Below are 23,098 nucleotides of genomic sequence, written 5' to 3'. Positions count from 1 at the left end.
TACTGCAAAAGTCACTAACGGTGATAAGTGTTATGTTTCAGATTGCAAAACTATCCCCATCAAAGCACGATCCTTTACAATTTGCAGAGTGTTTACAACTTTCCTTCAGTAATGTTTCATAGCTAGTGCTTTTGTTGTGCACTAAAGTAGTTGATATGCTGGATAAATTTCAGCCAAGGGAGGGACAGGTAGTTATGAACATCTCCTGAAGCATCAAGGGGAGTCAGGAGCCAGCTTCCTTTCCTGCTGTCCTTGCAGTGGCATATGGGCTGACACAGGTAATGAATTTGTACGTGTCAGCAGAGCAGCCCATGTGGCTCCGTGGAGTGACGTCTCCTTACCACGAGCAAGTGGATGGAGGGCAGGAGGATGAAGCAAGGAGCACAATTATCTCTTGACTCACCTTCTCATCAGTAAATTCCTTCCTTTGCAGGATGAGAGGGAGTTACAAGAAAGAACTCTGAGGCTACGCTATGTTGTCTGGAGCTTGGACTCCCAAATCAGCCATGCTTCCTGCACAGTGCCTTACGCTCTGGCTCTTCTCTGATCTCAGGCACACTGGCCAGAGGCAGCATAGTCAGAGGCTGAGCTTCCTGTGGCTGCGCTGCTCACCTTCTATTAAATTAAGCTGTTGGCCTCTGTGGCCCCTGAAGGACAGACCTGTCGCACCAGCCTGGCCACCCTGTTCTTGGCTTGGTGGGGACGGTGCACAAAGAAGGCAGTGTGCACAGCGTGGCTTCTTCAGCACCGTCAGCTTGCCAGGCGAGAAAGCAAGGGTGGGATTAATTTCCCGGAAGGTGTCTGTGGAAGGGGTGACTGCTGCTGAACCAGGTCTTTAAACTTTCTTTGGAGTGGGTGGAGATCTCATCAATACAGGCAGCAGAGCCAACATAACAATTCATTTCATCCTGGTATATAAGCCTGTGTGTAATTTGTGTGCTTGACCCAGAGCATCGTTGTGCTAGATACTCAGGGTTAAGAACCAGCATAGGTCTAACTTACACCAAATGGGAATTTGGCCCAAACGTTTCAGATTTTTCTGTGTCATGGTCTTTCTTGAAAAACTTCCTGAATTCTCTAACTGCTGTCAGAGTCCAGGCCTCTTGCAGAAAAGTCCTCTCTGGCATCTCCACTGCTTTTGTGCCAAGACCATTGTGGGGTTACACCAGTTCACGCCTGCAGTGACTCAGTGAGGGATCAGGCCCCATGGTTGTAACCAGGTGGCAGCAAACTGCTCAACATCTGATGCGAGTTGGCAGAGCCTCACTGAGTGCCTCAATCGCATTGGGTCAGTGATGTCTTCACAGGCACCATGCCACCACCATGAGCAGCAGCACCTGCAAACTTCAGGACATGAATTCCTGTCTCTCCATTTTCAGGCTGCTGTTTCAAAAGAAAAGAAAGAGCTGATATCATGATTTTGTTCTTACACCATACACCTCACTTGTGATACAGCAACTGATTGTTCGATTGTCCACTTAGTTCAAAGTGTACCACCTTTGAGTCCAATTTTAAAATTTGTTATTGCTACTTATGTCTCAAGGAATTGTCTTCCCCTGCCCTGGATTCAGCAGGATCTCTTGCATAATTGTCTCTGTAAATATCTTGCATCTCTCCAGAGAACAGTGCTCCCCAAGCTCACAGCCCCACCCTTGTGTTCCCCATTCTGCTGTCCAGTTAGGAGTTACACAGCTTTAGCTGCTCCAGGTCTCCTAAGAGACATGAGCTTAGTTCCTGGCCCTGGTTGTTGTTGGTAGATGTGGATGGCTGTGGAGGGTGTAGCTTTTTCCCTCCTAGCTCCTACCTGTCTCACTTCATTGTGGTTATGCTCTCCATCCTGAACCTCATGGCCTCCCAGGTCTTTGAAGCTGCATTTTGGTAGAGACACTGATAAAGTGAGGTCTGTGGTGTGCATTTTTGGACTGGGTTGTGAGTCAATTTCCTGCCTAGGAATGAGGGTGTGGGAGATCAGAAGGAAGATTAGAGAAAAATGTGCGAAATGCCATTTTGCAGGGTTGTAGCTGGTGATCTCAAAGGGCAAATTTCCCAGACATGGTGGGGGATATTCACACAAAGATGCTTCCAGATTAAAGTGCCCTACTCTAAAGTTTCCCTCATGGGCAGCAGACTTAATTACACTTCAAAACCTTTAGAGTGGCATATGTTTGGTCCTTTGGCCCCAACACCAGAAGGACTGCCTGTAGGGACAAGAAAGATCTTTTACTCTCCTTGGTGCTCTGTGATTACCGGGAGCTGGCTCAGCCTGCTGTGTAACTCCCAATGGCCTGAGGGATGCAGTGGGGAGCTTCCCACAGCAGGTAGAGCTCTGGCAGGGTATCTCCTTTAATTTTCTAGGGCAGTTCTTTGCTGAGGTATACAAGAGAATCACAACAACACTCAAAATGGGTGCCTTTGACTCTGCAGGTCTCAGCAGTCCTCTGTGCCAGTTGCTATCTGGCCCGAAGCAGCGGGAACTCCCATGCTAAACCATGAGTTTTTGCATTTTGACCCAAAAATGCAGTGCACACTCATGGGCTGAGACCAACTGTGCTGAGGAAAGCTCAGGGAAGTCCAGTCTCCTCCAAGGAGACCCACAGCCATGTACTTCACCTAACACTGCCATCCCCTTTGGAAACATCTGGTTTTTGACCACCACTATGATTAATAAGTGTAGTACAAAAGTAGTACAGTGTCCTTGTTGGAGGGGTTAGAGATAAAGCTGTGCCTGGGCAAGAGTCACAGGTTGTCTTTAGAGACTAAAGAGCAAGGTAATCAATTACCACAAGCCTGCCTGCGGGCCTTTTGTAAATCTGGCTCCTTTCCATAGTAGAAATAATGGCAGTGTCCTTTGCCAGGTAATTTTCCAAATGATTATTTTAAATAATGTATTGCTGTGATACTGCAAAAGACTTTTGAGATTTATTAGAGTGATTGTCAGCGAGAGGAAAAGCAGCCGGTGAACTCTGCGGGCTGGCAGTAAGCAGCACGGGGCAAGTGGCACATAAAATACTAAAGTCTCCAATTGCTCAGGTCCACTTTGTGTTTGCAGAATTGGGAGACAGGGACATACATCTCATCCCTCAGCGCTGGCTGCCAACATCACAGGTCACCAAGCAGATGGTACAGGAGCTTCTCTGAGATGGCAGGAGACATGGAGGGGGTGGTGGTGATAGATTGCTCCTCTGCCTTCCCTGGGTAGGTTTGCACAAACAGCAAAGGAGGTTGTCTGGTCCTGGATCTGTTGCCTCTTCCTGTGGTAAAAGCTGAGCCAGAGCCCTGTTTTAACAGCCTGGCTTGAAACTGAAGCTTGTGGCTTGACGTAGAAACTGATCCAACCAAGCCTTGGAGAACATGCTCTTATGGGTGCTTCAGGTTACTCTGGCCATATGCTTGCTTTTTTAAATTTTATTTCTTAAAGGCAGAATTAGGATATCATAAACCCTAGGGTGCTTTTGTCATTTTTTGCCTGTTTCTTGCATTTTGGAGTGGAGGGGGGGAAATCTGCAGTTGCTTTGGGACTGACAGGTAACTTATAAACAAATAGCCTGACTCTTTTTCCTTTTAAATAGCCTTTCATGGTTTTGTCAGTGTTGAGGAGGAGCTTCTAGTGGGATTTGGCAGATAGTGCTGCCAGGGCTGAGTAAAAGAGCCTCAGTGAAACTGAGAAGCCCATGGTTTGGGAAGAGAAAATAGCACATATTGATAGAAACACATGGCAAAAAAGTGCATGTCCGCATCATAATGATGACATTTTCTTTCTCTTTCTTCCTCCAGGTTATCTTGCACCCCGAAACCTTCCTAGTGCAGGCTTCTTCCCGTTCCTGCAAACTGTGCTATGTGATACAGATGCCAGATGTAAAGGCACACCATACACCCCAGAAGATCTGCTGCCAAGACTTAATGACATCTCATCTCTCAGACTGTAAGGGAATCTGAATATATCTGGGTGTTACAAGCTGTAAAGCGAAACTTACTTTGAGGTGGAGGGAACAGCCATGCATGTGTGTATGTGTAAGTGTGTCCACAACAGATATATCTCAGATACCTGTTATAACAGATACAGTCTCAAATATCTGAACATTTAGGAATGAGAATACGGGCTGCAACATGGAACACTTTAAAAATGTTTATACTAGGGACAGCTATTGGTAATGTATCAGTGGATTCAGGCTTGATAGAAGAGAATTTTACTCCCTGAGAAAAATGCTTCTGCTCACCCAGATCAGACCAAAGAAACTTTTTTTTGCATGATTCTGGATAAGGTCCTGCAGGGTGTCAGTGGATAAGAGCTGCATCAAGATCAGCCCAGCATGCTGATCTGCCACTGTGGCAATCGGTTCAGGACACTTTGGGTGGAAGTGGCAAATGTTCTCCAACAGCTCTAGTTCGAGGTACATTTGTTCTGCAGTGACTGCTCTTTCAGTAGATCCTCCAGGTGCCAACTAGAGTAGGTGTCCTCTCTGCAAGCCATCAAACATATCAGGAAACAGATGAAAATTAAGAAACAATTTTTGCCCACAAAAGCGTATGTAGATTTGCAGCATGGAGCTGACTGGACATGTTTTGTTGAAATCGAAATGTTCAGTAGAGGTATTTCAATTTCACCGATGTTCCAGTTGAAGCCAAGTAGCATTTGCTTTGAGACAAGCCAGCCAGGGCTGCTTCTCCATCTTGGCTGCCCAGCTCTGGCATGCCCCTGGCGAACATGGCACTCTGAGGCCTGGCTGGTTCATGGAGGGCTGAAAATCTGGGCATCTTGCATACAAGATCCGTGATTGCTCATCTTTGCTTTCAGGTGAGAGGCTACTCCATAGTGGCTGTGTCAGAGCCTCTAAATCCCCCTTGGCCACAGCTTGGGAGTCTGAAGAGCTAAGATGGGTCCCATGCCTTCTACCAGAGAGCCCATCAGGCAGTATGGGGTACCCTGGGGTTGGTGGCTCCTTAAGGATCCTCCTTAGTGCAGAGGGACTGGCATTTCCTGGGCCAAGTCAATGGTCAGGATCTCTCCATTGGTTAGAAGGAGTCTGGATGACTAAATATGTGGATGACTGAAGTTACGCAAGGTGAATCCTAATCAAATTCAACGTCACACAGCAGAAGAGGGCAGAGCTGCACAGAGACTGGATGCCTGGATTCACAGCTCTTCACTCGTTTCCTCAGTGTCATTGTTTTTCCTTGGGGATGTTAAACAATGGTTAATTTGGGGTATTGAAATGAAGAAATGGGAACTTCTAGCACCAAAGCTGGAGGTGTTCCATGGGTATCAATAGCTACAAATCCTCCTTGCTTTCTGTTTTTGGTTTCTGTACAGCTGTTTAGGAAATAACTGTTTTTTCCTGCCAACTGAAAATCAAAGGATTTGGCCAAACTATAGCTCAAGTCACATGAGTCATTAATAAGCATCTTGACCACTATTGATGCTAAAAGTTGATTGTGTGAAGTATCACACAACTATGTGGGTATACCTACCCTTGTGTGGTCAATGTCAGCCTTAGAAATATATTGTATTCTACAAGAAAAAACACCAACTATTAAGTAGCCACAGCAGAATTAGCAGAATACAGCAGAATATAAAACTTCAGCAGAAGATCGGCTGGGTAGGGGAAAACTCCAGAAGCCAACATGAATGATTTTATGCAGCTCTGCCTCAGGAGCTGAATCACCAGGCATGATTTTGTCATAAAGGCAAAGTATTTGAGCCGTGACCCTTCACTGTCTGGATATATTATTGTGTAATGTTCTAGAGTTTGTAATACTCAACTAATCGAGACTGATTTTTTCCCTCCCATTGTGCAACTCACTGAAGCTCTTATTAAACTGTTTTATAACTTGCCCTAAAACTGTGTTTTACCAGTGGCCAGCAGAGAAAATGGGTAAGGTTCTCATCTTTGATCCTGTTCCTTAGAAGCTTTTACCAAGGCATGCAAGACATGGTCACTTGAGATTTCCCTTAATAAAAGGGAACTAAGTGCAAAAACTGAGCTCAACACCATCATCTCCAACCCTTTCTTTCCCCCTGTAGTGAAATGTTTGGGAAGGATGAAGTAAAGTCCTGATGTCTTCAAGGATTTCTTGGTAGGGGCATGCAACCTGCTGTTACAGCTTAGAGCTGTTCCAGCTTACATCAAGGCCTCTCTGCTCAGTCTGAGTGTCATTAACAGGGCCATGAAGTTCTGCACTGTTTCTTGTGCTGAGCATATGTTGGTGGAGGCCAGAATAGGACTTGATACAATGAGCCCTTTTTTCCAGAAGCGTACATTTGTTTAAGATTAGACCAAATATATATGTCAAGCCTTCCCGTCCTTGGTGTCCCTGCAGAGCAGGCATGAATGCAGTCCCCTCCATCTGTTTCATGTGTGAGAGCGCTGCAGTGTGCTTTCCCAAAATACATGCCAGGCCTCTAGAAGGAACCAGACTTTTGCACAACCCAGATTTCAACACACTTGCCATGAAATTCAGCTATAGACCCATTCTGAGTCACGCAGTAGTTAAGTGTAAGCTTAACCATAAGAAACTCTGCAAGTCAGTGGTGTTTTTCTTTTTTTTCCTTCCTTTTTTTTTTTCCTTCCTTCCCCCAGTAAGCAGAGGAGCTCATCCAGTGTGGCCAAGGACAACCATCCATCACCATGGAGCGCGGAGGTTCCTAAAAGCAGGAACGCTTCACTGGGTAGGTTATTCACTGCTGTGCAAAGTTCTGGTCTTTAAAGGCTGATCTTTTGAAGCTCTCTGGGCAGCGATGCAATTCTTAGAGCACTGCTAAAATGATGTATGTGTTCTATACAGGCACGTGACAGTGGCCATGACATTAGTGTAAATTCTTGGGTATAATTACAAGTAACTGTAGAAAAGACTTCTGGAATTTGGCCAAGAAACCAGGGTTAAATTGTTGCACTTCACAAGAGCAAGGCAAGATTGCAGACTGTTTGGACATTAATTAAAGAGCTGGCTATTTATGGAATATTGCCCTTTTACTGCCCACAAATTGTCCATAAACAGCTTATGATTTTTTCAAATGTATTTCTTATTCACGGTTATTCAGAAAGAAGTCATCTTCTGTGCTGCAGTGGATATTTATTGTTGGTGATGTTGTCCTCTGATGTGATTCTCTTTCCTGAAAGAACTTTCAGCCTTAAATTTTCCATAAAATCATTGCAATTATTATTTATTGATAGTAATGGCTAGTACTATCTGCAAGCCAACAAGATGGATAGTCCTTTTTCCAGGGAGCTCACGATCAAATGACTGATTACAGGTTTGCATTCTGTGACTGTTCTGCCCCAGCCATTCACTGTTGCAATTAGCATTCCTGCCAACGCACTCACTCTTTGGTGCATAGACAGAAAAGGCAGAATGCAAAAGGGACTGAACGCAGAGGCGTGGGGGGAAAAAAAAATCAGTGAACAGTTGTGGGACCTATCAACTCATGCTGATAGCCATCGTCAGGAAGGAACTCAGTTCTACATCTGATTTAAAAGCTAAAAAAAAAATCATAGGTCATAGCTTCTGCTGGTGTAAACTGATGTAGCTGCTTTGGTTTCAGTGAGTTGTGTTGTTTTGAGAGTGCAGCTCAGTGCAAGTGTTGGCTTTGGTGTGCGTCAGCAGGGGACCTGGCAGCGTGCCACCGTGTATAGCGGGCAGCAGTGCTCCAAATCTGGGAGCTGTTTCTGAATGACGAGTACCACCCACTGGTGCCAACGACACCTGGAGAGTTCTCCCTTACAGGGCTATTGGCTTGAGCTGATGTGGGTTTCCTTGTAAGGCTACCCATGTCTCTTCCTACACGGGGGAGCTGCAGGGCTGGAGAAGAGAGATGGAAATTTATGTTGAACTGCAAGCAGATCGTTAAATGCATTTAATTTTTAAAAGTTACAGGAAGAAATAGTGTAATTCAGGATTTAATTACATCAGAAAAAAACTTAAATAATTACAGGATGCCATTGGCTGTACCTTTGGAAACAGATTAATAATGATGGCATGCCCAAAGCTGTAGTTGGCTACCCTATGTCATGGTTTGATGTAGCAAAGAGGTTAAAAGACATTAAGTAAAATACAGTGTTTTAAACTGTTGTTGCAGCATTTGGGGATTTGGTATCTCATGGAGAAAAAACCCTTTGGAATATTTCATCACCATCCAACTTGACTTCCAGCATCAACATGTTCAACAAAATCCTCACTTTTGGGAAGGTAAGTCTGTATTTGCGTAATACCCGAGTGTGAGTATTTATGTATAGTGATATTTAACGAGTTAGAAGCACAACGTACCAGCATACAGCTTTTATTGCTTTTGGGTCTCCCCTATTAAGTGAATGTGCTTTATTTTGGGAAGAGGAAGACAGTTATTGTGGGTGGACTTTTAAGCTCTGTGGTGAGTTTATTATCCTCTAAGCGGAAACCAGATAAACCAGGCACCTTGGGACATAATGCCATGAATTACCAAATATGGCCACACACAATACCCTGAGATATTTTACTCAAAACTTGTATGAGTTAAGGTGTTGAGAGTGTGTTTTCTTTCATGTGAAATTAAAGACCTGATGTCACAGGCTTTGCCATTGAATTCATTATTTGCCCACAATACTCCTGCAGTGGCATCGGAGGCACTTTGTGTTTATTGTGTAGGTAATTGACTACATATAGAAACAACTTTGTAACGGAAACTTGGTACCATGCAAAGGACACCAGTATGCTTATGGTTTTGTATTAAGGCCTACAAACACTTTGCACACGTTTCTCTACCTACATGAGGAGCCTGAGGGATTTCAGTGACACTGTTCACCTGTTAGAATTCTGTATGTGTGTAAGTGCTTGTAATGGCAATGCTTTTCAGATGTCACTACTAGCTCTTAAAAAAGTCTCATCACCTCTTTTTAAAATCATCCCATGTAGAGTATTGCTTTAAAGCGACCTGTAACATTATGTTTCACTTTTAGAGTCAGACCCAATATTCAACTGCAGCAAATCTCAAAGTCATTCTGTGTGAGGTCTTGTCGCGGTACATAGCACGTTCCGGTCTCAGTGAAGAGAAGATGGCAGCCAATATCCACCGGACATTCTGCTTTACTGACTCATCACTTTTAGAGTCATTTACCCAAGAGTTCAGAAGTCAACTCTCTCAGGTGAGTGCCTGGGGTCTTTCCTAATATCTGCAGCTAGTAGCTGTGTTAGTTATTGCAATGTTTGGGAGATAGAACGTGACTCCGCCTGGCTAGGAGTTGCTCATCTCTGTACCAAAGTGCACACAGGGCATGGTGAGGCTGACCTAATTCTTGTGAATGGGATTAGCCCAAAGATCTTAGAGTTGAGTATGCAGCTCGGAAAGGCAAGGACATTCAGCTGTCAGCTAGTGGCCACTAAGGTTTCTCGCCATGCCTAGGTCTTGTTTCTCTGCTGTATTTGCCCTGCTGCAGCAACAGGTAGATAGAACAGTGTGAAGATGTGGTGTAAATAAGAGTATTTAAAGCTAGGGGAGGCAATAAATTTAATCGTGTATTAGCTCAGCCGTATAACTTCATCCAATAACTCCTGCATCTGATCCAACAATTCATGGTTGAAGCGGTACTTGTCTTTGGGAAAGCTATATAATTAAAGCAAATGAATCTTTTAAAGGTAATGCCTTCTTTTTTGCCAGGGTGAGGATTAATATTAATTTTTCTTGTATTCCTAGTCTTTGGACTATTTGGGACATTGCGAATCATTGAGCTTGTCTAAACAAATAATTTATTGTACAATCTGGGGTGTGAAGGTAAAGCACAGTCACTCTCTCAGTTATGGCCTGTCACTAGAGTCCTTTGAATGTATTGTCTGTAGAGTTGTGTACAAGTGCAGTGCAAGCTGAAAAACATAAAAAGACCCACTGGTAACAAGGATTCTCGTTCTTTAATAATTTCTTGCATTGTTACTTGTTAAGGCGCAACACAACGCACAGTACCAGGCAGCATTCGTCAATGAAATGGTCTCGTTTCTAATGCTCATCTCCCAAGTGCAGGATGATACCTCCCTGTGGCATCTCCTTTTGCTGGCCCCAGATGTCTTTCAGGGCAGCGTGCAACTGCAAGACGTAATTGCTTTCCTTCAGAACACAAGCAGGTAAAAATACAGAAAATGCCAGGAGAGGCGTTGAAAGTTGGTGGATTTGTGTATTGAACTCTAAGAACATGTCACTTCTCATCTTGAAGAAAGGACATTAGCTTAAAAGCATAATTTATTTGGGGGGTGATATGGCTCCATACTAATGCATCTCTAAAGGTCTCTATGGACAATGAGGAGTGTTTTGATTTTCAATTACTCTTGTGTTACTTTTTAAATGGGAACTTGATATGAACTCTTAGTTTTCTTCCAGCCTGCTTAGAGGCACTGTCAAGCGCATCTGCAGATAGAAAGGGTGGTGAGTAACAGCCACTGCCTTTGTTTGAAGAAGGGCTCTCCTGGATGGATAGTTGTTCTGCTGAAGACAGCAGCTGGCTGTTTCTTTCCAGAAAACCGTAGAGCCAAATTCAAGTTAATTTGGAAGACCTCAAGCATTTGTAGGAGAGCCAGAAATTCTTTTTCTTTTTTAAAAAAAATTGGTTACCTGATTTACTGCTGGTTTATCTTTCAAGATTGGTCCCAAGAAAACAGAGAAGAGAGGGAGCCTGGTTCTTAGCATATGGGGCTTTGAATGTGTGTGACTTTAAGATGAAAGTACCAGTTATGTTCTTGCTCAATGGTTATATGAAAAACAGAGCTGGCTTAACTGCATTAATTAACTGTGCTGAAATATTTGATGCTGTATGCATCTAGCACAATAAAAACTCTTCTAAAATGGGCTATCCTTGAAATCCCTTTTCTGGTCCATAGTTGGGCTAAACTCTCAGTGATATCTAGAAGACTTGAGTTACTCAAGGGATTAGGGGACTCTGTTCCAAATCATCTGCTGGATATATGACGGACACGGCTATAAATTATTCTGAATAGTCACTTGTTACAGCACATGGAGGACAGCAAGCAACTCAGTGTCTTCCATCTTTTTTTTTCCCTTGGATACGTGAGCAGTTGGGTAAAGATACCAAAAGAGGTTGTAGAAACTTTGCCACTTTGATTACACCCAGGCTTGAAGGGACTCGCTTTTCATCGCTGGCATATTGCCAAGGCACTTAAAAACCTGTGCATTTAATATCTAGGTAATTTGCCATACTGCATTGTGAGAACTAACTAACTTTATCCTTAAAGGAGTCAGTAGCAGTGTGGCAAGAATTTTAATTTTATTCAGAGATGTTTTGTCTGTGCTGCTGTTTCAGTCACAGGATTATTTCATTTGTTTCATTTACTGGCTTGCAGAATCAAGCCTGAGAACCAGCACAGTTTGAATGCCTGGGAAGAATTAATATTTACTGTGCTGCTCTGCTTTGCTCTACAGCTGCAGAGCTGGGCAAAGTTATCATAGGTGCAACAAAGAGGCGCAGAGAATTTCATCACCAGAACTGTGCAGTGCTTTTATGCCTAGCGTCTGGCAGTGTGAGTGCATGAGTAAAGAGTTATTGCAAAGAGATTGCACAAATAGTGTTTTTAATGATGCTTACAAAAGCACATCTTAGCTAGCCTGGCCATGTCTTTTACTCAGGCAGTACTGACCTCCTAAACAAATGCTGTACAGGGAAATTTTTTTTATAAATATGAAGATACAGAAGAAAAGAACTTTTGTTCATTGTGGTGTCTGTATTAACCATGTGATAAACACCACCACTGTGAAACACTAACTTCAAAATCATGAATTCTATAGAAAGTTTAGGAGTAAATTTTATTACCCACACAAACCTGGTTTACAGACTGAATTCACAAATGTTCCTGTTTGTTGCTTTAAGATAGTTTTTTCAGATAAGTACGTAAGTTGAACTTTTTCTCTAAAGGCAATGTCTGCAAAAGCCCTGCAAGACTGAAATAAAAGGGCAACAATACCACTTGTTTCCACATTTGCTACCTTCTGATCTGTATGATATGCATCCACTTTTGGCAAGCCTATGCCTCCCTTCTCCTTGGCTCTGCCATTGCTCAACTAAATATGTCATTTATAACTGCAGATTCTTCCCCTTCTAAGACTCTTGCTAACAAGCACCTCTGCAGAATGGAAATGGTGAGCACCAAGTCCATGAAACCCACATGGAGACATTATGTTAAATGAGGAGCAAAGAGATCTCTGGTGCTCTGTTCTCACTAGCAGTCTGTCCCACAGATCAGTATGTATTTATTCATGCCACTGAAATCAGCTCAGCTAGGTTCTTTGCATATCATCTGCAGAACTTCAGGCAGGCAAGAGATTGTGCATTTCACGGTGACCCTGTGCCTACAGTGAAGAGCTACTCTTTGTACAGGAGAAGCAAAAAGGGACTAATAAACACTGTGAAGTTTTCAGTAACCTGCACACATTGAACAGTGTCTTTTAAATGACTTCCTCTGTGATACAATATGCCTGATTATCAGCTTGTTCTTTCCTAAGACTGAAAAACATTTCTTGCTTCCCTGTCAGCCTGGTTATTACAGTATAAAAGAGGAGAGAAGGAGAATTGGAAATGGTAACTGTTATTTATGATTGCTTCTTCCATCCACAGATGTTGTCTCTTAGGGATCCCTACTCTCCCTGGTGCCTTGTCTGCTCGCTTCTTGGTTTCTTTTAGGAGGAGGTTCACCCACAGCAGTGAATCACTGGGCTGGCATATCACCTGAGTGTTTTCTAAGCCCTATTGTGAGGATTTAAGTGGTCTATAGATTTTGCATAACCCTTTGAATAATTACATCTAATGAGTGCAACACATATGTTTGTGCTAATATATTGCCATTGCTTTCTCATCAAAGCCCTTTGGATTTCTATTTTGCACATGATCAAACAAATAATTAAAAGTAGGGGCAATGTCTTGTCTGTCAGATGTTTTAAGAATGATAGGCTGTAGTCCAGCTGTTTCCTATTTGAACACTTGTTTTATTTCTTTTCATAAACCTGTAACCACAATTTATTTTTCCTGTTGGCTTCCCCCCCGCTTTAGTGTTGTGCTGGCAGCTCAGAATGTCTCTGCATCACCTGTGACTGATGATAGATTCAAAACTGTTCAGAATGGGGTTACAGATCCTCCATATTCCCTGAACTGCTTGGAGCAAGGTAAGACGCCTCCATATAGTCGTATCTCTGCTGAAAACCTGTGGTGCTGAGGAGAAGCAAACTGCAGGCTAATAAGTAACCATACAGATTGCATACTGTTCAGGGCTCAGCATAATGAGTTCTTTCAACTTTTTACAAATGTGAATAAAATACCTCATTTCAAATGGGAAAGTAAAAAAGCTTGGTTTTGTCAGTAGATGATGAATTAACATGAGTTTTCAGTCTAAGTGGAAATGGGGAGCGATAATATTTTACCTTGATTTCTTTTCTTTTGTCAAAATCTGCCTCTCGTTGTGGGCTCTGTCAAACTCACCTTGGAACCCTTGGTAACCTCGGTATATCAGGGTAGGGGCTGGGGCTGGGCTGCACATAAGCTGTATACGTCAAGATTAGCTGTTCCTCTAAACCCTTGTCGGCTTACAGCAGAGTGCTCGATATCTACCTCTAGCTGAGGTTATGTGAACAGGCAAGGGAAAGGTACAGCACCTAAATACTACAAGGGACAGGTTGGTAAATGCCATCCATTCTCTACTTCTTGTTTGATGGAGATTGTGGAAGTTGGGGTGGATAAGAAGAAAGCAGATTAATGCAGTGCAAGTAGGGAAAACGTGGAGATGTGGCTAGTGAGAGGACTGGACGCATGGGGATATCAAGATGAATGTAAGTGGTTAAGGGAAACAAATGATGCTGCAGAAAAAGCCTACTTGTGGGTAGTAAAAAAGCATTCCCAAATGAAGGGAAAGAAACAATAGATATTAGACCAGCTTGTGCTGCATCACTAATGACAAAGTGCTCCTAAAGCAGGAGGAGAGCTCCTTTAGCACCCAGATCACAGGGGCATTGAGCTGTTCCTGAGATGAAAAATCATTTCTACAGTGGCAGGTAGCATCCTGACTTCCTTTGGAAGGCTGGGAAGTGTTACATCCCAAAAGAACAGTGAAATTTCTAACCAGGATCTTGTGTCTTGTTGTAGGAGCCTAACTTCATATATGCATGTTATCCTTGACAGATTTGCCATACAGCTCTTCTCAGTTCCCAAGCTAATGTAATCTTTACTAATATACTCTTTACATGTTTGTTGCAGATAAAGAAAAAAGCTTGGTGACCAGATATATTTGTAATCACTTTATTAACTGGAAAGACAGTCAAACTTTAGTATCTGAATTGGAGGAAGTTCTGAGGTAAGACATTAGCCAAAGGGATATTACTAACAGTATAATTCAAATCCATGATCTTTGCTCTAAATCACTTTACATTTCCATTTTTTTCCCCTCCAGAAAAATAAAGTCACTAGAGATCGGTGGAAAAGTCTTCAAGAGGTCCATTAATTCAGCCGATATAGAAGCCATACAGAAGTCTCTACATCGTTTAAAAGGTTTTGAGAAAAAAATGAATAGAAGAGAATTAAAAAGCTTAAATCTATACAGAAATTTGAAGAATGAAACATTACAGAAATTGTATGCAATTCTTGAACTGGGAATGAATCCACATCATGATTATAAATTAAAGGAACCATATAATAAGGAAATAATTGATGAAATCTATAACTTCACATCACTGCAGTTACAGAGTGACTTTAATGGGACTTCCATTTTTGATATAATGACCCAGTGGAAAGAAATTCAGAGCCCTTTAAAATCAGCTACAATGATTTGGAATCTAGTTCTGTTAAATAATTCTAATTTTAGCACAGCGCAAACTAAGGATGCTCTCAAAATGTTGCTCTCCACTAGCATGCCATCATTTCTGGAAGACTTAAGAGACCATTTAAATGGAATGCGAGAAATACCATCTTTGTTTTCTGAATATCTTCTTAAGCCTGTATCCTACAGAAACTTTCCAGACCAGCTCCTAGCTCTCCAGAACATGTTTTTTATAATGACAGGCACCAACTTAGGTTATCAGTACCTACTGATGCCTGTGTTTGAACTAATGCGGAGAGTAGAAAGCTCCATGGGTGAAGCCTGGTGGGATGAGCTGAATGCGTATTGGCGCATTGGGGAAAAACTGAGATCGATGAAGTGGAATAACACAGGCATCATAGCCTATGGGCAGTTTTTAGAGGTATTAAACAGCCATTTACACAAGGTGAATAATAATTCCAATGGGTTCTTCAGTGAACAATTCAGAATTTATATGTCAGAATTTATAACAGCTGCGTTTAAAGAGTTTGGAGAAAACTCTGAAGTAGCCAGTATCTCACTAGTCACTCAAGCCATACAAAAGACCTTGTACATATTAAAAGACTTACAGCTGAATTATAATGTCAGTAAATTAAAATCTATAGATCTTTTCCTTAATTTTGACAATAAAACCTTTGAGAGCTTGTCTGAACTTGTGAGGACAGGAATGAAAATCCTATATTATACAAGTGCCAGTGAAGCTTCCAGTGAAGAAATAATTAACCCTGTCTATAACTTAACACATCTTCTACTGCAGGAGTTCAGCCAGTCTTCCTCACAGAACAATACTTCGCTAGAGGCAAAAATTTGGGAGTTCTTGCATTTAGCCTTGAGTCCTTTCCTTGAGAACAGCAACAATGGTTATGGGACATCCCAGAACTGCTCTGCTCAGGACTTGCTCCATATAACACTTGAGATGCTGTTTGAAAATGCTACTCTAAACGAGTCCTTAGCCAGGAGTCCCTGCAAACCCCTCTTTGATGCCATGGGCATGGAGCATGGAACAACACACAATGACACCTTTACAAAAATGTTCCAACTTGCCATAACAGACCTGAAACAGTCTCCAGAGTTTGCTGCTGTCTACAAGAACAGCAGTGAACGCTTTTCCAGGGAGCTGTCGTGCATCATCCAGTCTCTGCAGTTTTCTCTGAGTTTCCTTTCCAAATTAAACATTGTCTCCAAGCTGGAAAACTCTTGGTTACAGGAGAAGGCGAGAGCTCTGACTGCTGTCATGGAGGGGCTGCTGCAGAGTAATGCCTCCTGCCCCGCCCCAGTCCAAGATGTGGGTGGTGTGCTCCCATCTCAGCTTTTGAACATGCTCATTCCTTTCATGCTGAATGAAACAATACTGAACTCCCTGAATTTTTCTGATAGCTCAACAGACTGGCATAGGCTGCCTGCATTTTCCCATCTGTTACAGACTGTTTCCATGAGGAACAGCAGTATATATGAACTGCTACAGGTGGGCAGAAATGCTTCCAACCAGTCTGAGTGGGGACATTTCTCACGGCTGTGGCATGCCACTGGCAATGTGTTGACCACCAAATGGAACCTAACGGAAGTGGATGAATATGTGAAACTCCTGGAAATTATGAAGAAAGCTCTAATTCTTGTGGACTTCGGGTTAGCTCCTGGAAAAACATTAGTACATCAGATCTTTTGTAATTCTAGTGAAGGAATGAAATCCTCAGATCTGAATGATTCGTGCAGGTCATTAAAACTCTCTTTCAATTCAACTTCTGCCACAAACAGCATGCTGGACTTGGAAAAAATACTTCAAGAAATACTCCCACTGCATGAGGTTGGTGGTGAACGATCATTCTACTCTAATCCCTACAGAGAAGAAAATCAAAGTATTCTAACTATGGCTGCAGTGATTTGGAATCAGATCATTTTAAACAGGACTCATTTTAATACAGAGAAAGCATGGGAGGTTATCAAAATGATTGCACTTCATGCAATCTCACTTGAAGACATTGAAAATTATCTCAGCACAAATGAAAAAGTGTCATCATTATTTTCTGACTTCTTGTTGACCCCTGTAACTTCTGAAAATTTTGCAGAACAGCTCTTGTCCCTTGAGCAGCTTCTTCCTGCCATGACAAAGGTGAATAACAGTGATCATTATCTGCTCATCTCTTCTTTGTCAAAGCTAATGCAGAAGCTCCAGCCTTCCCCTCATGGAAGGCAGGGAAATGAACTTCGTGCTTTCTGGCAGATTGCAGAAGTACTCCAGTCCATGAACTGGAATAGTACAGACAGTCTCCCTTCCCAGTCACTTCTAGACATACTGCAAAATCAGTTCAGTACCATGAAAAATGACTCCAGTCTTCCTTTCAGTAAGGAACTGAAGCAGCTGGTAAACTTTGTATCCTCCATATTTGAGCTGTATGGTGAAGAAGACTCCAGAGGAACCAACATCTCCATATACTTGCAAGCCATGCAAAGGAGTATCTTAATTTTAAAAGATTTGCAGAAAAGTTATAATATCAGTGAGCTTGAAACTATCAACCTATTATTTGATTCGTACAGTAACTATACCCAGAGACTGATTGAAATGTGGAGAGCGGGAATGAAAGTCCTTCATGACACCAACTTAAACAAAACATTGGAAGAAAAAATGGATGTTGTCTATTATTTCTCGCATTTGCTGCTGCAGAAGGAGTTCAGTGAGTCTTCCTTACGGCACAGGACTTCACTAGAGGGAAAAATTTGGGAGTTCTTGCATTTAGCCTTGAGTCCTTTCCTTGAGAACAGCAACAATGGTTATGGGACATCCCAGAACTGCTCTGCTCAGGACCTGCTCCGCATAACTCTTGAGACACTGTTTGAAAATGCCACTCTAAGCGAGTCCTTAGCCAGGAGTCCCTGCAAACCCCTCTTTGATGCCATGGGCATGGAGCGTGGAACAACACACAATGACACCTTTACAAAAATGTTCCATCTTGCCATAACAGACCTGAAACAGTCTCCAGAGTTTGCTGCTGTCTACAAGAACAGCAGTGAACGCTTTTCCAGGGAGCTGTCATGCATCATCCAGTCTCTGCAGTTTTCTCTGAGTTTCCTTTCCAAATTGAACGTTGTCTCCAAGCTGGAAAACTCTTGGTTACAGGAGAAGGCGAGAGCTCTGACTGCTGTCATGGAGGGGCTGCTGCAGAGTAATGCCTCCTGCCCCGCCCCAGTCCAAGATGTGGGTGGTGTGCTCCCATCTCAGCTTTTGAACATGCTCATTCCTTTCATGCTGAATGAAACAATACTGAACTCCCTAAATCTCTCTGACAGCTTAGCAGTCTGGAATAACCTGTCCATGCTCTTTAGTGTGGCACAGGATGAGCTCCACATGAATGACCTGCTGCAGAGACTCCAAGGCACCTTCAACCTCACCAAATTGAGTTATTACTCAAGCGTCTGGGATGTGGTTGACAGTTTGCTAAAAACCAGAAGCAATCTAACCGAAGTGGCTGCCTTTGCGACGTTGTTGGAAGCAGTGGCAAACAACTCTGCCAACAATGTGTCAGCTCTAGAAATCGTAGAAGCCAGTGGCTACATTCTCAGGAGGCTGAACTTCTCTGATCTGCTAAATGAATTCAATATAAGTTCCAGTTTGGTTTTTCTCTCCAACAAAACTAGTTTTGACAGTGTGATTGATATTGTTGCTCATCATTTCATTGTCATGGCAGAAACCGTGTACAACAAGACCCTACCTTGGACTCAGAGTGATCAAACTCTATCACCAACCAGTTTGATCACACGGTGAGTTTGCTTTTTGGGTATTGTAATTGCATTTATGGGTAGTGACCACCATTCTCATTCCAGCATGAGAGGTATGTAATTTTCTTCCAGTGGAGCAACTTAAGCCTGAAATTGCCATAATTTAGGACACTAGGTATAACTGGGGTTAAATTGAAGAAGAGGAAATTTCTCCTTGAACTGAACATACAGCTAAAAGTGAGACACTCAAAAATTTTCTGTGTTAGCGTGTATCAGTTCATAGTAGAATCAGGATCCAGTGGGAGGCTTGCCACCAGCAGTAAACTCTTTGGAAACCCCTTCTTTGTGGTATGACTCTCCTAATTTTTGGTTCTCAGTCTCCCCCAGGCATGCCTTTCCATCTATATCTTGCATCTACAGTGAACCTTCCAAGTGTGTTTTCTTGTACATATGGTTTGAGAGTGAATGACAGCTTTGGGAGATATCAGCAAAAAGAATTGATGAAATAAATAAAACTGGGAGGGTACCCACTTGGGAGATGTCATGGGAGACACATGGCTTCATCTGGAATTCTTATTTACACTGCCAAGGAACAGCATCTACACAGCTGACAGGTTACTCGCTAATATACCTTGTTCCTGAAAGAGAAGCTAATTTAAAAATTCTATCTTATTTTCAGATTTCTATTTTTAGAATTTGAAAAAACCATCTTACAGGTGACAGTGAATAACAGCTATAACCCTTACCTGATGTGTTTAATAAATGCCACTGAAGTTGAAGACAGCAAATTGACAGGTAATCATGATTTCATTGGTGTTGTGGGACCTCATCTGGAATATGTAGTGCTTGTCTTTTCAAAGCATTTTCTGTAATGGTGGGAAGGAATGGTGTTACGTGTTTTCATCTGCTGGCAATTAACTGGAGCTGTGAGACTTTGGGAAGCCAGACACCTTTTTGTTTGAGTTAGGTCACATTGTGGATATAAGTTTTCCATCCAGCTCTATCCAAAAGGCATGCGTACTCTTTGCTATGTGATGACAGGTTGCTGACACTCAGATAAAGGAATCTTACAAGTAGAAAACTATATTGCTTTCACAGCTTTATGTACCCCTAAGATGACAGCAGTTATTTTTGAGAGTTAACATGGTGTTTCACATAGATAGTCATCATATGAGGTTATTGTAAGACCTGAGAGGTTTATCTGTTCATAGAACAGAGATATTGCATGTGCTCTGAAGGGCTCTGTCAGAAGTCCTGTTTCCAGTGTGAGGTGGATTTCTTTAGGAGAAAAGCACCTACTTGGACTGGATGCATTAAAATCCAGTGTGGTGGGCTGACCCTGGCTGGATGCCAGGTGCCCACCAAAGCCATTCTGTCAATGTCCTCCTCAGCTGGAGGGGGGAGAGAAAATATAACAAAAGGCTGGTGGGTCAGGATAAGGACAGGGAGAGATCGCTCAGCTGTTACTGTCACAGGCAAAACAGATTTGACTTGGGGAAATTAGTTTAATTTATTACCAATCAAATCAGAGTAGGATAATGAGAAACAAAAGCTAAATCTTAAAAGACCTTCCCCCCCCACCCCTCCCTTCTTCTCTGGCTAACCTTCACTCCCGATTTTCTCTACCTCCTCCCCGTGAGCAGTGCAGGGGGACTGGGAATGGGGGTTGCGATCAGTTCGTCACATGCTGTCTCTGCCTCTCCTTCCTCCTCAGGGGGAGGACTCCTCACACTCTTCTGCTCCAGCATGGGGTCCCTCCCACAGGCTGCAGTTGTTCATGAACTGCTCCAGCGTGGGTCCCTTCCACGGGGTGCGGTCCTTCAGGAACAGACTGCTCCAGCCTGGGTTCCCAACAGGGTCACAAGTCCTGCCAGCAAACCTGGTGGCAGGTTTTCCCCACCAAAATGGGGGAAGCTTCAAGCAGCTTCTCACAGAAGCCACCCCTGTAGCCCTGCCGCTACCAAAACCTTGCTGTGCAAACCCAATACATCCAGATTACAACCCAGGCCCTGGTCTGTGATTTCAGAGGTTCTGAGCCATGTGAATTTGGTGGAAATGAGCAACATTCTGTAGGCCTCGGAATAAAAGTGCCGATATTCCCATCTGTGAAGTTTCTGCAAGTCTAGCGTTTTTGTCTCAAATAACTTTTGTTTTCTCCCTTGCACAGAAAACATCACACTGCTTTTGAAGCAAACTCATCTGAAAAAGAACCCTTTTATGCAAAATAATACCTCTGAGAAACATTCATCCATACCAGAGCTCCTGAAGCTAAAAGTGAGTCTGCTTAAAATGCTGACTTCAAGGACACCCCGCAGTGATACATGAATGTGCAATAGAGGTTTTGAAAAACAGCATATGGAAAAAAGTTTCTTAAAAGAACAGCTGATAAAAAATAGGACTGAGACTCTTGTTTTCTGCCTGCTGCCTATATTTGAAGTTCACCATTAAACTGAGCTGAGGACCTTGTTGTATGAGTCCCTACCCATTTGACATCCATTTTTCTGAGAAGGTAGAGGTGTTCCTGTCCTCCCAGTCTCTTGGATAGAATGGCTTCTGTTTTCCACCAGCCATCCCAAAAGGATGAGCACTGCATAGGTTGCCAGTGGCAGCACATTCTTCATAAATCAGTGCACCAGTAGTTTTAAAGTTCAGTACATTGACACTTAGCAAAGCACCTTGCAGAGCTGAGATTGGTAGTCCCTGTTCCTGGCTGCCTCAGTTTCATTTGAGAAGTATGTATGGAGAGTTTTCAAAGGCACAAATAGCAGTTAGATACCTTTGCCCTGCTGAAAATCAGTGGAATTGTGCATACCCAATTGGCAGTTATAAGCACCACTGATTTAGTTACCACTATGTGTAAGGAGCTATACCAACACCAGCATGGCTGGAGTCCAAGTCCCCACATGTTCCCTTAGCCCTAGACGTGTCACAACACCATAATGGTTTCTGCGATTAAGCACCTAAGCAATAGTAATTAATGGATTTCTCTCACTGGCTTTGTATTTGGCAATGCCTCATTTGGATAAAATGCTTCTTACGCCATACAGACATGATTGCACTAATAGCATGCATGCACTTTATTCTGTTTCACTGTATGAGAAATAAAGTCTTTTTTAAAAAAGATAACAGTATGCAATACTGTTGCTGCTTAGTATATCTGTAACAATAATACGATGAGCCTCAGTGTGACAGGTACTTGTAGGCACAAAACAGTTCTTGCCATAAGAGGCTGATTGATAGTGTAAATAGTGATGTCAGACAAGAGGGAACCCCATGATAGCAGAGTAGGCAAAGGACCATAATATTACACTGGTTGGCAGATGCAGAAGTCCTGACTTCTAGCCAACTCTGTTTCATATGCTGTAGTAGAGATGACCAGGTGGTGTCTGAAAGGCTAAACCTGTTGGTCTCTGGGAAGATTAATTGGTCAACAGGTAAGCCCAAATGGAGTATTGCTGTGTATGTGCGTTGGACAGGGGAAATAATATGCTAAGGCTTGCAAGGTTTATTAGATCCTGTGCAATGTTGTGTAGCCAGGTCTGCTAAGAACTCATGTAGGAATGATTGTTGTGAGCTGTTCTATTGGAGACCTTTTGAATGAACTAAAAATACATTTTAAAATTTTAATCCTAAAGAGAAACGGAAAGGGACAGCTAGACTCTTTAAACTTGCCTTTTATAATTCTGTCATCTAACTGGTGTTTGTGCATTTGTCTTCTTTTTCAAAATTTCCTTTGAAGGTATCTCGCCTCCAGGATCTGACAACACTTCTCTGTGACTATGAGAGCTTTAAGTCAATACAGCATATTTGCCATCTCCCTAATGTTAGCTTTGGAGACCTGTGTGAACAAAGTCAATCTCACGAGGAGCTCCTCCGTGCTATTGAACTGAGCAATCAAGTTGTGACTAATGTACTGAATCACAGAAGAATCTCCCAAGAGCTTCAGAATATACTGATTGGGGATGCCACAAACATCCAGACACAAATGAAGTGGTGAGACTTTCCCTCTGAGTTAGACTGCTTTAGTATTCTATGTATGAAATGGTGAAATGGCTTCTTGCTTTCTTTTCATATTCCCAGTTTTGTTGGTTGTTTTGTTTTTCTAATTTAGGTTTCAAGAACATGTACCAGAAATTGCTTTCTTTCAAGAGATTCCTCAGTATATGATTACTTTGAATTCCATGTTGAACATCACTGAGAATTTGACAGATTCTAGCAAGCAAGGTAGTTTTTTGTATTTACTTTACAATGTTGGTAAACATTATCACTGGTATCATAATTTCTACTGGAAATCCCAAGACTTGTTTACCTGCCAGGAAGAAGTGGGATTAATGAAATAACCATACACCATGTCCTTAGGATCCATTATCTAGAGCCTGTTCTAGACCACCCTTCGTTTTCTGTACTGCCCAAAAAGTCCTACGTGCTGAAAGTCCCAAGTCTTTGTATTTGAGCAACTTTTGCTATCACTAGTCTTGTCAACTTCAGCCCACAAATCAGACTGTAAAGCCTAGGAAATATGACTGTATTTGCAAGATGTTTATCGGCAGTGATGTACCGCACTTCCGTACTT

General features: G+C 42.5%; 1 protein-coding gene across 1 annotated transcript in view; it reads left to right on the top strand.

Annotated features, from left to right (window-relative positions):
- ABCA12 (ATP binding cassette subfamily A member 12) overlaps nt 1–23,098 on the top strand; it is a 91,008-nt gene that overhangs the window by 17,393 nt on the left and 50,517 nt on the right. Inside the window, exons 3-14 of the mRNA XM_068407315.1 lie at nt 3,775–3,922; nt 6,579–6,667; nt 8,075–8,184; nt 8,931–9,116; nt 9,908–10,086; nt 13,017–13,129; nt 14,214–14,310; nt 14,407–18,567; nt 19,205–19,320; nt 20,693–20,799; nt 22,265–22,518; nt 22,637–22,749. Coding sequence (XP_068263416.1) covers nt 3,775–3,922; nt 6,579–6,667; nt 8,075–8,184; nt 8,931–9,116; nt 9,908–10,086; nt 13,017–13,129; nt 14,214–14,310; nt 14,407–18,567; nt 19,205–19,320; nt 20,693–20,799; nt 22,265–22,518; nt 22,637–22,749 — 5,673 coding nt within the window. The remainder of the gene's footprint in view (nt 1–3,774; nt 3,923–6,578; nt 6,668–8,074; nt 8,185–8,930; nt 9,117–9,907; nt 10,087–13,016; nt 13,130–14,213; nt 14,311–14,406; nt 18,568–19,204; nt 19,321–20,692; nt 20,800–22,264; nt 22,519–22,636; nt 22,750–23,098) is intronic.

The sequence above is a fragment of the Nyctibius grandis genome, chromosome 9 (genome assembly GCF_013368605.1).
Source record: "Nyctibius grandis isolate bNycGra1 chromosome 9, bNycGra1.pri, whole genome shotgun sequence".
In the NCBI taxonomy this organism is placed as follows: Eukaryota; Metazoa; Chordata; class Aves; order Nyctibiiformes; family Nyctibiidae; genus Nyctibius; species Nyctibius grandis.
The sequence above is the reverse complement of the archived record's forward strand: the minus strand, read 5'-3'. Positions and strand labels throughout refer to the sequence as shown.